This window comes from Entelurus aequoreus, linkage group LG12 (genome assembly GCF_033978785.1).
Source record: "Entelurus aequoreus isolate RoL-2023_Sb linkage group LG12, RoL_Eaeq_v1.1, whole genome shotgun sequence".
NCBI lineage: Eukaryota > Metazoa > Chordata > Actinopteri > Syngnathiformes > Syngnathidae > Entelurus > Entelurus aequoreus.
In genome coordinates this window covers 2799510-2817190 of record NC_084742.1, presented here as the reverse complement: position 1 = coordinate 2817190, position 17681 = coordinate 2799510, and the positions used below count along the sequence as shown (strand labels likewise).

Sequence of the window (17681 nt, the reverse complement as noted above, 5' to 3'; positions counted from 1 at the left end):
GAAAGGCGTGCACAAACTACAGTTGATAATAAATAATACAGGGTCAGTATGGTAGTTCTGCCTAGCAACAAGTGACCTCATAAACAGGAAGCAATGGTGCATCACTGTTTCTTTCATATGTTCATCACATGTAGGACTTCTTCACTGTTTCAGGGGAAGACATTTTGCATGCTATCCGCACAAAATGCTCTGCAAACATTCCGCCAGAAGGGAAAAAAAGACATTGCGCATCAACACATCGAACCTTATGAGCCACCTGAAAACCTAGCATTGCTACGATGTTTTTTTAAAGCCTAAAAAAAAAAAAGCTGTCCTCGAAGATATACGAAAAGAAAGGCGTGCACAAACTACAGTTGATAATAAATAATACAGGGTCAGTATGGCAGTTCTGCCTAGCAACAAGTGACCTCATAAACAGGAAGCAATGGTGCATCACTGTTTCTTTCATTTGTTCATCACATGTAGGACTTCTTTACGGTTTCAGAGGAAGACATTTTGCATGCTATTTGCACAAGATGTTCTGCAAACATTGCGCGAGAAGCGAGAAGGGAAAAAAGACATTGCGCTTCAACACATCGAACCTTATCAGTCACCTGAAACCCCGGCATTGCTACGATGTTTTAAAAGCCTAAATAAAAGCTTTCCCGAAGCCATCCAAAAAGAAAGGCGTGCACAAACTACAGTTGATAATAAATAATACAGGGTCAGTATGGCAGTTCTGCCTAGCAGCAAGTGACCTCATAAACTGGTAGCAATGGTACATCACTGTTTCTTTCATTTGTTCATCTCGTGTAGGACTTCTTCACGGTTTCAGAGGAAGACATTTTGCATGCTATCCGCACAAAATGTTCTGCAAACATTCCGCCAGAAGGGAAAAAAAGACATTGCGCTTCAACACATCGAACCTTATCAGCCACCTGAAAACCTAGCATTGCTGCAATGTTTTATTAAAGCCTAAGAAAAAAAAGCTGTCCCAAAGCCATCCGAAAAGAAAGGCGTGCACAAACTACAGTTGATAATAAATAATACAGGGTCAGTATGGTAGTTCTGCCTAGCAACAAGTGACCTCATAAACAGGTCGCATTGGTGCATCACTGTTTCTTTCATTTGTTCATCTGGTGTAGGACTTCTTTACGGTTTCAGAGGAAGACATGTTGCATGCTATTCGCACAAAATGTTCTGCAAACATTCCGCGAGAAGGGAAAAAAAGACATTGCGCTTCAACACATCAAACTTTATCAGCCACCTGAAAACCTAGCATTGCTACAACGATGTTTTAAAAGCCTAAAAAAAAATAAACTGTCCCAAAGCCATACGAAAAGAAAGGCGTGCACAAACTACAGTTGATAATAAATAATACAGGGTCAGTATGGTAGTTCTGCCTAGCAACAAGTGACCTCATAAACAGGTCGCATTGATGCATCACAATTTATTTCATTTGTTCATCTCGTGTAGGACTTCTTTACGGTTTCAGAGGAAGACATATTGCATGCTAGTCGCACAAAATGTTCTGCAAACATTCCGCCAGAAGGAGAAAAAAGACATTACGCTTCAACACATCGAACCTTATCAGCCACCTGAAAACTTAGCACTGCTACGATGTTTTTTTTAAAGCCTAAAAAAAAAAAAAAAAACTGTCCCAAAGCCATCAGAAAAGAAAGGTGTGCACAAACTACAGTTGATAATAAATAATACAGGGTAAGTATGGTAGTTCTGCCTAGCAACAAGTGACCTCATAAACTGGTCGCATTGATGCATCACAATTTATTTCATTTTTTCATCTCGTGTAGGACTTCTTTACGGTTTCAGAGGAAGACACTTTGCATGCTATTCGCACAAAATGTTCTGCAAACATTCCGCCAGAAGGGAAAAAAAGACATTGCGCTTCAACACATCAAACCTTATCAGCCACCACAAAATGTTCTGCCAGGCTAAGAAGAAAAAAGCTGTCGCAAAGCCATTGGAAAAAGGTTTGCACAAACTCCAATTAAACCTACATTTGAAAAATAATACAATATTTTTTGCGTGCTATTCGCATGCAATGCACACATTTCAGGAGGAGAAAAAACACTGCCCTTCAACACATCGAACCTTATCAGTCACCTGAAACCCCAGCATTGCTACAACAATGTTTTAAAAGCCTAAAAAAATAAAGCTATCCCAAAGCCATCAGAAAAGAAAGGCGTGCCCAAACTACAGTTGATAATAAATAATACAGGGTCAGTATGGCAGTTCTGCCTAGCAACAAGTGACCTCATAAACAGGAAGCAATGGTGCATCGCTGTTTCTTTCATTTGTTCATCACATGTAGGACTTCTTTACGGTTTCAGAGGAAGACATTTTGCATGCTATCCGCACAAAATGTTCTGCAAACATTCCGCCAGAAGGGAAAAAAAGACATTGTGCTTCAACACATCGAACCTTATCAGCCACCTGAAAACTTAGCACTGCTACGATGTTTTTTTAAAGCCTAAAAAAAAAAAAAAAACTGTCCCAAAGCCATACGAAAAGAAAGGCGTGCACAAACTACAGTTGATAATAAATAATACAGGGTCAGTATGGCAGTTCTGCCTAGCAACAAGTGACCTCATAAACAGGTAGCATTGGTGCATCACTGTTTCTTTCATTTGTTCATCTGGTGTAGGACTTCTTCACTGTTTAAGAGGAAGACATGTTGCATGCTATTCGCACAAAATGTTCTGCAAACATTCCGCGAGAAGGGAAAAAAAGACATTGCGCTTCAACACATCAAACTTTATCAGCCACCTGAAAACCTAGCATTGCTACAACGATGTTTTAAAAGCCTAAAAAAAAAAGCTATCCCAAAGCCATCCGAAAAGAAAGGCGTGCACAAACTACAGTGGATAATAAATAATACAGGGTCAGTATGGTAGTTCTGCCTAGCAACAAGTGACCTCATAAACAGGTAGCATTGGTGCATCACTGTTTCTTTCATTTGTTCATCTCGTGTAGGACTTCTTCACTGTTTCAGAGGAAGACATGTTGCATGTTATCCGCACAAAATGTTCTGCAAACATTCCGCCAGAAGGGAAAAAAAGACATTGCGTTTCAACACATCGAACCTTATCAGCCACCTGAAAACCTAGCATTGCTACGATGTTTTTTTAAAGCCTAAAAAAAAAAAGCTGTCCCAAAGCCATCCGAAAAGAAAGGCGTGCACAAACTACAGTTGATAATAAATAATACAGGGTCAGTATGGTAGTTCTGCCTAGCAACAAGTGACCTCATAAACAGGAAGCAATGGTGCATCACTGTTTCTTTCATTTTTTCCTCGACAAACAGATGGACATCACACAAAACGCAGACAAATCAGTCAGCCCGCCAGACCGTTTCATCCCTCCTATCGCCACGTCGGCCGCGTGCTCCGAGATAAAAGATCGCTCTCGTGGCCGGCGCGGCGTGACCGTGGCGAGATTGCTTCACCGGGTGTTCTTACCAGCGAGTCGAACACCTTGAGTCCGTATCTCTGGGAGCTCTCGTCCAGGATGCCAAAAAGAGTGTCCAAGGTGTCCTGTAGGAACTGCCACAAAAGGAAGAAGAGTCGATCAAGCCAGCCATAATCAATCCCCAGCTGCGAGCGCGGCGTCCTTACTTTGACAATCTCCGAGCCGTCGATCTCCTTCAGCTTGGAGAGGCTGTCGTTGATCCTCTCCGGGTGCGCTCGCCACTTCAACAGGTCCAGCATGTCGCCTGAGGAGAAGGAATAAAAAATAAAAAATAAAAAACATGTGTGAGGTGACAAGCCACAAAGTAACATGGCCACTACGCCCCTCGGCGGGGAGCGGGAAACATCACCGCCGCCTTCAATTACGCCGCCCGAAGTGACGGGAATCCAAACAAAGGTTGACGTTTTCACGTTGAGAGATAAGAAGGCATCTCCCCGAGTCCCCGCGCATGAATAAAACATGGCTGCCGTGAAGTCTTTTAGCTGACTCTTTAAATTCAGGTTAAAAACAAAACGTCAAAAACCGGATTTTTACAAAAGAACCCACAGTGTGCTTTTATTAAAGCAACAGTAAGTGTCAGTCGAAGTTATCACAAAACTTTGTGTTACATTGAGTAGCTGTCTTTGATCCTACCAAGCAGAAGGCGTACGGTGGGAGCGACATGAAGGCGTCGGTTTCTTTCTTCTATCGTAATCCGTCTTGACCCGAGATCTACAAAAGCGGAGAGGAAGCAGAGCCTGACTCCCCTCCAGGCACCTTGTCTTTGAACTGTTTGTGATAAGGGCGATGGCTGTTTACGACCCCCCTCCCTTAGAAACAGCTGTTGCCATGTAATCGGGCAAAGTCCAAATAAAAGAGGAGGCGTACAATCTTTCGTCAGAGCGTGGTGACACTGTGCAAGGGCACAGGTGTACGCGTTTCTCCTCAATTGAGCCACATTGAATTCCTTGCTTCTTTGTTTGTTTAATAAATGTCATCAGTGTTTGAGCCTGACAGTAAGTAACAGTGACTTCCTTTTGACTTTCATCCAAAACGACATAAAAAAAAGAGTTTGAGTTGATTTGGAACATGCAAGCATACAACCTGATACATCACAATTTCCAGTTCCTCTTTTCAACATGTTCGAAAAGGAGTAGGAAGAAGCAGAGCTTATTTTAATCCTACCCCTTTTCTTTTACATAGCAGTCGCTAAAACTTTTGTTCACTTCCTGTTCTCAATTTATTCACAACATACTCCATAAGTAATCACAATAAAAAATAAATAAATAATAATTAGTGAAGTAAGTTACATTTCATATAGTGAGATGAGTAAGATTATCTAGAAAATGAATGGATGAATGAAATAAATTCAGAATGTTTATCATCATTGCCATCATAGTGCAGTCTCTGTGTATCTCTTATGTTTGACTGCCATCTACTGGTTACACTTATCATATCACCATGTACCAAATAAAATACATTAGGCGAACTGTCGAGTTTTGAGCAAAAAAAAGGATTTTAAGTGCGCCTTATAGTCGGAATAATATGGTAAATAAATGCAGCTAAACAACCCTGACAGCACTGGACAGAAAAAAACGTTTTGCACAGAACAGTGTTTCCCACACATTCATTTATTTGTGGCGGCCCGCCACGAAAGAATTACGTCCGCCACAAATAAAAAAAATATTTAAAAAAATAATAAATAATAATAATTTTTTTTTCTTTTATTTTATTCTTTTTTGTCCTCTCCAGCTTCTCAGGCAAATCATATAGTTGGTGTAGATGCCCATATCGGCTGTTCACATTTACTTTACAAAAGAGAAGTGTAGGATACTTCTCTTGTTGCCTTATTTGTATTTGACTTTATTAAATGTATTTCTATTAGAAACACAACATGTGTATATAACAAAGGGTGCAAAGTCTGCAGGCAGTAGGAAACACATGGTTAAGTGTAGGGAGTAAAACTGATGGCAGTCTAAAGTTCAAGATTTTTGGAGCTCTTTGTTCAGTGGATCAGATGTTTGATGAAGCTCTGTGTCTATCTACCACCACTACTGTTTTCTGTTTATTTGTTACTGACTGTGGCAGGACACCTGTTTCACTTTATGTTGCTGGTAAATAATATGCTTGTAGTAGTAGGCTAAAGTTAAATTATTTAGTATGCACTAATTAAAGGGGCAGAGCTTTATGAGGCATTTTAGCTTTTATATTTCATAAGATATATTTTTTGTAAGAACCACAATTAATAAATATATTTCAGTGAATAACTTATTGTTCAAATCTGTATATAAATATGTGCATAAAGTGTTGTAATTATATTGTAAAATGGATGGACGTTTAAAACAAAACTGTTGTTATTAATTAGTAAGTATACATTTTTTGAGCCTTTTTAGAGAAAATCATATCATTGTAGTAAATTATGCAAATTACTCGATGATGTCATGGTGACCACGCCCATAGCCACGCCCCCACAGGTATCTTGGCAGTTTATGGGAAACACTGCAGAATGTCATGTTTTCAGGACATCTTGCATGTTGGTTGTTGTGGAAACTCAAACATGCACAGCAGATCCTAAAAAAAATAATCGTCTATTTGACTAATCGAGAAAACAATCGCTGACTCGTCAACTGTTAAAATAATCGTTAGTCGCAGCCCGAGCGTCAACCGAGTCTTTGGTGAGAAATGTGGTATGAATGTATATTTTTGTGCATACTGTTAAAAACTGCAAGCTATTGCAGATTCACAAGTTTATTCACACACTCCCCCCCCCCCCCCCCCCCCCCCCGCTTGGAGGACATATTCACACTTGCTGCTATTATTTTCCCTCGCAGCATATGTCAGTTGGTTCTGGACTATTCGGCTCATGGAAACAGGCCAATAAGGACACGCACAACAATATGCAAATCCCCAAATTTGTTGTTTTGTTTTTTTTCCGGTACCGTTTTGTGTGAGCTTGGTGGAGCAGAGGAAGCTGGTGATCCAGAAAGACTCCTTGGTGCCTTTCAGAGTCTGGTTGTTGGACGGGACGTTGGCCTTGGAGAAAGGGAGCTTCAGATAGCGCGTGCAGTCGGCCAAATTGCTGTTCTCTTCACACTGGGAACGTAAGAAGGGGACAATATTTTGCGGTTAGACCTGAATTGTCAGTCTGCTAAATATGTGCCATTGCCAGCAAATAACAAGTATAAATGACCTGTTAAATGTATTTATAAAGCAATGTGTCCTGTACATGAATATAATTGCATGTTCATTAAATACAATGCAAAAGGTTAAGTTAAACTCATTTACACACTGCAAAAACGGAACAAATAAGGGTGATATTTGCTTATTTTCTGTCTGATAAGATAATTCTTCTTAAGCAGATTTTATGTTAGAGTCTTTTACTTGTTTTAAGGGTTTTGGTCCTAAATGATCTCAGTAAGATATTACAGCTTGTTGCTGAGATGTTATGACCTATATTGAGTAAAACATGCTTGAAACTAGAATATCAACTGTTGCAAAGCTGTGTCATTTTCAAAGTAATACTTTCTTATTTCATGCATGAACAAAAAAATCATGACTTTGACACAATTGTGTCTCATAATTCAAACAGATGACAGCCAAATGGACTTTGCGGTTTTATTTTCAATGAAACAATAGAAAAAATAGGTACTCATATAGTAGTACAGTTGGCACAGTACAGTAAACGGACAGTTAATATTTAAACATGTGACATTTCAAACTATTTTGAACAGAAATAGTTCATGCACATTCAGATAAATTATTCAAAATGACAATAAAAAAAAAATTTGGCTGGGGGCCGGGCTATGTATATATATATATATATGTGTGTGTATATATATATACACTACCGTTCAAAAGTTTGGGGTCACATTGAAATGTCCTTATTTTTGAAGGAAAAGCACTGTACTTTTCAATGAAGATAACTTTAAACTAGTCTCAACTTTAAAGAAATACACTCTATACATTGCTAATGTGGTAAATGACTATTCTAGCTGCAAATGTCTGCTTTTTGGTGCAATATCTACATAGGTGTATTTCCAGCAACTATCACTCCAGTGTTCTAATGGTACAATGTGTTTGCTCATTGGCTCAGAAGGCTAATTGATGATTAGAAAACCCTTGTGCAATCATGTTCACACATCGGAAAACACTTTAGCTCGTTACAGAAGCTACAAAACTGACCTTCCTTTGAGCAGATTGAGTTTCTGGAGCATCACATTTGTGGGGTCAATTAAACGCTCAAAATGGCCAGAAAAAGAGAACTTTCATCTGAAACTCGACAGTCTATTCTTGTTCTTAGAAATGAAGGCTATTCCACAAAATTGTTTGGGTGACCCCAAACTTTTGAACGGTAGTGTGTATATATATATATATATATATATATATATATATATATATATATATTAGGGCTGCAACAACTAATCGATTAAATCGATTAATATCGATTATAAAAATAGTTGCCGATTAATTTAGTCATTGATTCGTTGGATATATGCTATGCGCATGCGCAGAAGCTTTTTAAAAAAAAATTATTATTATTTTTTTTTTTTAATAAACCTTTATTTATAAACTGCAACATGTACAAACAGCTGAGAAACAATAATCAAAATAAGTATGGTGCCAGTATGCTGTTTTTTTCCAATAAAATACTGGAAATGATAGAAATGTAGTTTGTCTCTTTTATCCGATTATTAATCGATTTAATCGAAGTAATAATCGACAGATTAATCGATTATCAAATTAATCGTTAGTTGCAGCCCTAATATATATATATATATATATATATATATATATATATATATATATATATATATATATATATATATATATATATATATATATATATATATATATATATATATATATTAGGGCTGCAACAACTAATCGATTAAAATCGATTATAAAAATAGTTGCCGATTAATTTAGTCATCGATTCATTGGATCTATGATATGCGCAGAAGCTTTTTAAAATTTTTTTTTTTTTTTTTAATAAACCTTTATTTATAAACTGCAACATGTAAAAACAGCTGAGAAACAATAATCAAAATAAGTATGGTGCCAGTATGCTGTTTTTTTCAATAAAATACTGGAAAGGATAGAAATGTAGTTTGTCTCTTTTATCCGATTATTAATCGATTAATCGAAGTAATAATCGACAGATTAATCGATTATCAAATTAATCGTTAGTTGCAACAACTAATCGATTAAATTGATTAAAATCGATTATAAAAATAGTTGCCGATTAATTTAGTCATCGATTCATTGGATCTATGATATGCGCATGCGCAGAAGCTTTTTTTTTTTAAAAAAAAATGTTTTTTTTTTTTTTTTTTTTTTTAATAAACCTTTATTTATAAACTGCAACATGTACAAACAGCTGAGAAACAATAATCAAAATAAGTATGGTGCCAGTATGCTGTTTTTTTCAATAAAATACTGGAAAGGATAGAAATTTAGTTTGTCTCTTTTATCCGATCATTAATCGATTAATCAAAGTAATAATCGACAGATTAATCGATTATCAAATTAATCGTTAGTTGCAGCCCTAATATATATATATATATATATATATATATATATATATATATATATATATATATATATATATATATGTATGTATATATATATATATATATATATATATATATATATTCCTCACGCACTAATTGACTAAAAGAGCACACACTTGGCGCGATGATGTCATGTTATCGATGGAAAAATGCATTTTTAGACAATATGGGACAAGCGGTAGAAAATGGATGGATGGATGATTTGCCTGAGCGGCTAGGAGACCCCGAGAGTAACAAGCGGTTGCCTCGTTGCCTTTCCATTAAGAACAATAAACTAGTTTTTAGTATAAGTTTGCTGGTTTCAAGAAATGCGGCCCCCAACTCAAAAAGTTCTGGGACCGCTGCTCTAGCTGCTTGACCATCGTGTGAATTAAGCCGCCAAGAAGAGAAAACGGATATGACTCCATATGCAACCCGGCTATTAGATGTAGAGTTGAAAAAAGGACATTTATTTTGAAAAGATTAAACTTAAATTACGATTTCTCCTGCTGCGAGTGCTTCTTTTCTTGGCGTCTAACGTTGCCAGTTGCTGTTATACAATCACAGAAGGGGGAAGAAGCCGTTGTTGTTTTATTGATCGAGCGCGCTTTGGCTGCTTGGGCTCCGAAGCCGGAGCCCGTCGGACTGCTGCTTCAGCGTCTATTTTGGGTCTGCGGAGAAACTAGGCCACGCGAGTTTTCATTCAGCTCGCCGGAAACTTTCATCTGACATTCGCGGGCGGAAAGTCAAGGAAAAGGATTGGACAATGCTCCTAATGGCCTGCAGCCGGGAGGAGAGTAAAAAAAAACAAAAAAAGAAAGAAAAATCAGACGTTTGGTCGCTGTTGTGCCCCGCAGCTGACAAATGAATCAATGCAGTCTGCGCGTCACCGTGCACACACCCTTGGCCTGCAGCTGGCGACGCAGTCTGCAATTACAGCCAAGCAGGAACGTTTTATTTGTGTGTCTTTGCAAGGCTGTAATACAAACCCCGTTTCAATATGAGTTGGGAAATGGTGTCAGATGTAGGGATGATGTTTGATAAGGAATTATCGAGTTCGAGCCTATTATCGAATCCTCTTATCGAACCAATTCCTTATCGATTCTCTTATCGAGTCCAGATAGGTTATTGCATATGGGAAAAAAAACACAATATTTGGTTTAACAAAAGCTCACTTTTATTATATAATAAAAAAAATAAAATCTAATAAATAAATAAATATTGACTGTTACCCACCTAAAAAAATAAAAATAAAAAAAATAAATATTGACTGTTGTTACCCAAAGTATATTAAGTGGGATTTTTCAGAGAAACAAATATATACAGTAACACAAAAACAAGCTGTCTCTGTGATCACTATAGGTGTATAAATAATAATATAGTGTTAAATAAAATCAGTCCCTTGGGCACAAAACTGAAAATAATACAGCTCTCCAAAAAGTGCACTTCTGCTGCTATTGGAACATAACTGTTTGTTATGATGCTTTAACATTTTTGCACTTTATTTCTTTATTGAAAGAACATTCTATGAAGAGAAAAGTTCTTAGCAAATGTGGTTACAATGCTAAAAAAAATGAAAAGTTAAAGCTCAAAAAAGAAATACACTTTATTGAGTTAACATTATTTCTTTATAGGAGGAAAAACCAATCAATCAATCAATGTTTATTTATATAGCCCCAAATCACAAGCGTCTCAAAGGGTTGCACAAGCCACAACGACATCCTCGGTACAGAGCCCACATACGGGCAAGGAAAAACTCACCCCAGTGGGACGTCGGTGAATGACTATGAGAAACCTTGGAGAGGACCGCATATGTGGGTAACCCCCCCCCCCTCTAGGGGAGACCGAAAGCAATGGATGTCGAGTGGGTCTGACATAACATTGTGAAAGTCCAGTCCACAGTGGATCCAACACATCAGCGAGAGTCCAGTCCACAGCGTGGACAGCGTGTTATGAGCGAGAGAATATAACAACTACACTACCCAGCATGCAACGGGAGTTACGAGCATGCGCGGTAGCCCCGAAAAGTGTTGCATGTTGCCACGATGTGAAAGTAAACGTCAAGAACTCAGCCAACACGCCTCGTCTGCATTATTTATAATTAGACAGACAACACATCTACAGTGTGATTTTGTTTTGTTTACAAGGAAAGAAAAACAAAAGTTAAAAAAGGGAGATGTGTTGTATATATATGTATGTGCTGCAGTGTTGTATATATATGTATGTACTGCAGTGTTGTATATATATGTATGTGCTGCAGTGTTGTATATATATGTATGTGCTGCAGTGTTGTATATATATGTATGTGCTGCGGTTGTTTTAAGAACGTTGCGACAGCTGCCGTAAAGGAGGTGCGTTGCTAGCCTGGTTGCTATGTTTCCGGTTGGTCGTAAAAGTGTTGGTCATGTGTTTGTAGTCTGCTCAAATCTCTCAGTAAAGTTATTCGATGGACGATAGCTTTTGTTTTGAACTTTATTACACCTTGGAGCGCTTTTTCCCGTCCATTTTTTTCCTGCTTTCCCTATCTGCGCCTAATGACTGAGCTACGTGACGTCATTTCTTGTGATGTCCCACGGAGCATTTCTGGTCGGGACGGGATTCGAATAAAGAATCAACTCTTTTCCTTTACTATAGTGGTCTCGATAACGGGTACCGGTTCTCAAAAAGGGATTCGAGTCCGAGGACTCGGTTCTTTTCTTATCAAACAACCGGGAAAACCGGTTTCGAGTATCATCCCTAGTTAGATGTAAATATAAACGGAATACAATGATTTGCAAATCCTTTTCAAGCCATATTCAGTTGAATATGACAGTGTTTTTCAACCTTTTCTGAGCCAAGGCACATTTTTTTCATTTGAAAAATTTCGAGGCAAACCACGAGCAGAAAACATAAAAAAATTCAACTCAGCAGCCAATATTGACAATAAAAAGTTATTCTCACAATTGTTGGATATTCAAACCATAACCAACCATGCTTCACTATAGCTCTTGTCTCAAAGTAGGTGTACTGTCACCATCTGTCACATCACGCCGTGACTTCTTTGGAGTTTTTTGGTGTTTTTTGTTCTTGTCTTGCGCTCCTATTTTGATGTTCATTGTCATGTCATGTACGGATGTACTTTGTGGACGCCGTCTGCGGCTCCACACGCTGTAAGTCTTTGCTGTCGTCCAGCAATCTGTCAACAACAACACATCATTTGCAGACTATAATTACTGGTTTGCAAAAAAATATTTTTTTAACCCAATTAGGTGAAATGACATAATCTTCCACGGCACACCAGACAATATCTCACGGTGCACTAGTGTGCCGCGGCACAGTGGTTGAAAAACACTGGAATATGCTACAAAGACAACATATTTGATGTTCAAACTTTTTTTTGTGCAAATAACCATTAACTTTAGAATTTGATGGCAGCAACACGTGACAAAGAAGTTGGGAAAGGTGGCAATAAATACTGATAAAGTTGAGGAATGCTCATCAAACACTTATTTGGAACATCCCACAGGTGAACAGGATAATTGGGAACAGGTGGGTGCCATGATTGGGTATAAAAGCAGCTTCCATGAAATGCTCAGTCATTCACAAACAAGGATGGGGCGAGGGTCACCACTTTGTCAACAAATGCCTGAGCAAATTGTTGAACGGTTTAAGAAAAACCTTTCTCAAGCAGCTATTGCAAGGAATTTAGGGATTTCACCATCTACGCTCCGTAATATCATCAAAGGGTTCAGAGAATCTGGAGAAATCACTGCACATAAGCAGCTAAGCCCGTGACCTTCCATCCCTCAGCTTGTACTGCATCAACAAGCCACATCAGTATGTAAAGGATATCACCACATGGGCTCAGGAACACTTCAGAAACCCACTGTCAGTAACTACAGTTGGACTGTTGAACAACTTAAGCTGTACATCAAGCAAGAATGGGAAAGAATTCCACCTGAGAAGCTTCAAAAATGTGTCTCCTCAGTTCCCAAACCTTTACTGAGTGTTGTTAAAAGGAAAGGCCATGTAACACAGTGGTGAACATGCCCGTTCCCAACTACTTTGGCACGTGTTGCAGCCATGAAATTATAAGTTAATTATTATTTGCAAAATGACGTCATAACATCTACGGCTTTTAGAGAGTAGAGTGCACAACAAGCAGAGAGAGTTCTTGGTTTCTTATGTGGGTTTATTGTTAGGCAGTTTCATTAACGTCCTCCCAGCGCGGTAACAACACACAACAACAGCAGTCACGTTTAGTCTACCGTAAAGCAGTTCGTCTGCCATAAACAGCAATGTTGTGACACTCTTATACAGGACAATACTGCCACCTACCGGATAGCCTGCAGAATACTGAAATTCAAGTATGTCTTTTATTTATATGTATAATAAAATTAAAATAAAATATATATATAGCTAGAATTCACTGAAAGTCAAGTATTTCATACACATATATATATATATATATATATATATATATATATATATATATATATATATATATATATATATATATGTGAAATACTTGATTTGGTGAATTCTAGCTGTAAATATACTCTCCTCTTGACCACGCTCTTGGCCACGCCCCAATATATATATATATATATATATATATATATAGCTAGAATTCACTGAAAGTCAAGTATTTCATATATATATATATATATATATATATATATATATATATATATATATATATATATATATATATATATATATATATATATATATAGCTAGAATTCACTGAAAGTCAAGTATTTCATATATATATATATATATATATATACTGTATATATATATATATATATATATATATATATATATATATATATATATATATATATAGCTAGAATTCACTGAAAGTCAAGTATTTCATATATATATATATATATATATATGTATATATATATATATATAGCTAGAATTCACTGAAAGTCAAGTATTTCATATATATATATATATATATATATATATATATATATATATATATATATATATATATATATATATATATATATATATATATGAAATATATATGAAATACTCGAGTTGGTGAATTCTAGCTGTAAATAACCACGCCCCCAACCCCGACCAAGCCCCCCCTACCCCCCACCCCCTACCCCCACCTCCCGATATTGGAGGTCTCAAGGTTGGCAAGTATGTTTAGGACCAAAACGCTTAAAACAAGTAAAACACTCTAACATAAAATCTGCTTAGTGAGAAGAATTATCTTATCAGACAGAAAATAAGCAAATATCACCCTTATTTGAGAAATATCATCTTACTTAGATTTCAGTTTTTGCAGTGTAGTACACACACACACACACACACACACACACACACACACACACACACACCGTTGGACGGAGCTTCTCAAAATGAAATATGGGGAATTACACCGAACATGGCTTAAAGCGTCAAGTACACGGCTTGATGACAGCCCACAGCGAGGACAACATGGGGCGCACAGGAGTGAATCACATAATCACACAGTGGCGGGACACAAATAGCTTGTTTAAGAGGCTGCTATTTTGTACTTCAGGACACAAAATACAACTCCTGATGCGTTTTTTTTTTCTCGACGTGGAGCGGGTCGCGGTACCTTGTGGATAATGAGCTCGTGGGTGCCATCTGGCAGAGTCCTCCCGTCCTCTTGCATCAGCGGGACAAAGGAGTAGCCGAACAGCTTCTTCTCCCCCTTCTCCTTCGCTGCATGCCAAAACAAACAGGGGTGAAATAACCTTGCGGAATACATTTACAAGCATTATCGCACCACGGGTACACACAAAGGACGCAAATGTTCTCCTTCTTTTTTTTCTTACCAAGCTAATTTAAGTTATCAATACTCCAAAGGCGGGTTCGGTCCAGCCTTTCTGGCAGTTTGGTGTCACCGCAGGTCCGAGTCGGGCTCCTAATGAGACGCCCTTGGGTGTCGGTGCGAGCGGCGCCAGCGGTAATAAGGCCGCGCGCAGCCAAATGTACAGAATGCGCATGAGAAAAAAATTAATATTCCGTCTCATTAGCAGGTAAAAAAATGCCATTAAGTGTGGCTACGCTCAGTGCGTTCTCCCGGGGGCCACGCACGAATGAGGAGGGGGGAATATTCATATTTGTCCTCAGCAGAGATGGGTAGTAACATTTCTTCCGTTACATTGATATAAAGGCCTACTGAAAGCCACTACTAGCGACCACGCAGTCTGATAGTTTATATATCAATGATGAAATCTTAACATTGCAACACATGCCAATACGGCCGGGTTAACTTATAAAGTGACTTTTAAAACTTCCCGGGAAATATCCGGCTGAAACGTCGCGGTATGATGACGTATGCGCGTGACAAAGTCAGAGTAACGGAAGTTATGGTACCCGTAGAATCCTATACAAAAAGCTCTGTTTTCATTTCATAATTCCACAGTATTCTGGACATCTTTTGCAATTTGTTTAATGAACAATGAAGGCTGCAAAGAAGACAGTTGTAGGTGGGATCGGTGTATTAGCAGCGGACTACAGCAACACAACCAGGAGGACTTTGTTGGAGCGCTAGCCGCGCTAGCCGCGCTAGCCGCGCTAGCCGCGCTAGCCGCCGACCTCACCTTGACTTACTACGTCTCCGGGCCGCCAAACGCATCGGGTGAAGTCCTTCGTCCTTCTGCCGATCGCTGGAACGCAGGTGAGCACGGGTGTTGATGAGTAGATGAGGGCTGGCTGGCGTAGGTGGAGAGCTAATGTTTTTAGCATAGCTCTGTGAGGTCCCGTTGCTAAGTTGCTAAGTTAGCTTCAATGGCGTCGTTAGCACAGCATTGTTAACCTTCGCCAGCCTGGAAAGCATTAACCGTGTATTTACATGTCCACGGTTTAATAGTATTGTTGATTTTCTATCTATCCTTCCAGTCAGAGGTTTATTTTTTTGTTTCTATATGCAGTTAAAGCACGATGCTATCACGTTAGCTCGTAGCTAAAGCATTTCGCCGATGTATTGTCGTGGAGATAAAAGGCACTGAATGTCCATTTCGCGTTCTCGACTCTCATTTTCAAGAGGATATAGTATCCCAGGTGGTTTAAAATACAAATCTGTGATCCACAATAGAAAAAGGAGAGTGTGGAATCCAATGAGCCAGCTTGTACCTAAGTTACGGTCAGAGCGAAAAAAGATACGTCCTGCACTGCCTCTCTAGTCCTTCACTGTAACGTTCCTCATCTACGAATCTTTCATCCTCGCTCAAATTAATGGGGTAATCGTCACTTTCTCGGTCCGAATCTCTCTCGCTCCATTGTAAACAACGGGGAATTGTGAGGAATACTAGCTCCTGTGACGTCACGCTACTTCCGCTACAGGCAAGGCTTTTTTTTATCAGCGAGCAAAAGTTGCGAACTTTATCGTCGATTTTCTCTATTAAATCCTTTCAGCAAAAATATGGCAATATCGCGAAATGATCAAGTATGACACATAGAATGGATCTGCTATTCCCGTTTAAATAAAAAAAAATCATTTCAGTAGGCCTTTAACATTGCAACACATGCCAATACGGCCGGGTTAACTTATAAAGTGACATTTTAAAGGCCTACTGAAATTAATTCTTTTCATTTAAACGGGGATAGCAGATCCATTCTATGTGTCATACTTGATCATTTTGCGATATTGCCGTATTTTTGCTGAAAGGATTTAGTAGAGAACAACGACGATAAAGTTCACAACTTTTGGTCTCTGATAAAAAAAAAAACCTTGCCCCTACCGGAAGTAGCGTGACGTTGTCAGTTGTTCACTCCCTCATATTTTCCTATTGTTTTCAACGCAGCTAGAGCTATTCGGACCGAGAAAGCGACGATTACCCCATTAATTTGAGCGAGGATGAAAGATTCGTGGATGAGGAACGTTAGAGTGACGGACTAGAACGCAGTGAAATACATATTTTTTTTCGCTCTGACCGTAACTTAGGTACAAGCTGGCTCATTGGATTCCACACTCTCTCCTTTTTCTATTGTGGATCACGGATTTGTATTTTAAACCACCTCGGATACTATATCCTCTTGAAAATGAGAGTCGAGAACGCGAAATGGACATTCAGTGACTTTTATCTCCACGACAATACATCGACGAAGCTCTTTAGCATGAGCTAACATGATAGCATCTGTCTCAAATGCAGATAGAAACAAAATAAATAAATGCCTGACTGGAAGGATAGACAGAAGATCAACAATACTATTAAACCATGGACATGTAACTGCACGGTTAATAGATCTCAGCCTGGCAAAGCTTAACAATGCTGTTGCTAACGACGCTAAGGCTAACTTAGCAACTTAGCAACCGGACCTCACAGAACTATGATAAAACATTAGCGCTCCACCTACGCCAGCCAGCCCTCATCTTCCCATCAACAGCCGTGCTCACCTGCGTTCCAGCGATCGACGGCGCGACGAAGGACTTCATCCGTGGGTTTGGCGGCTAGCATCGGCTATCAGGGTAAGTAGTCCTTGTTGTGTTGCTGTAAGTATTGTACTTAGCCGCTAAGACACCGATCGATCCCACCTACAACGTTCTTCTTTGCAGCCTCCATTGTTCATTAAACAAATTGCAAAAGATTCACCAACACAGATGTCCACAATACTGTGGAATTATGTCGAAGAAAACAGAGCTTTGTGTATTGTGTCCAATAGGGCCCAAACACTTCCGTGCATTTTATGACGTCACGCGCATAAATCATAT

The 17681-nt window shown here is 38.6% G+C and overlaps 1 protein-coding gene across 9 annotated transcripts in view; it reads right to left on the bottom strand.

The window, feature by feature from the left end:
• The window catches only part of dock4b (dedicator of cytokinesis 4b), a 313423-nt gene that overhangs the window by 115092 nt on the left and 180650 nt on the right, over positions 1–17681 (bottom strand). For all 9 annotated transcript variants that reach the window (XM_062064466.1, XM_062064465.1, XM_062064473.1 and 6 more), the window contains 4 exons: positions 14580–14686; positions 6386–6539; positions 3614–3711; positions 3458–3541 (listed from right to left, as the gene is read on the bottom strand). In XM_062064466.1, coding sequence (XP_061920450.1) covers positions 3458–3541; positions 3614–3711; positions 6386–6539; positions 14580–14686 — 443 coding nt within the window. The remainder of the gene's footprint in view (positions 1–3457; positions 3542–3613; positions 3712–6385; positions 6540–14579; positions 14687–17681) is intronic.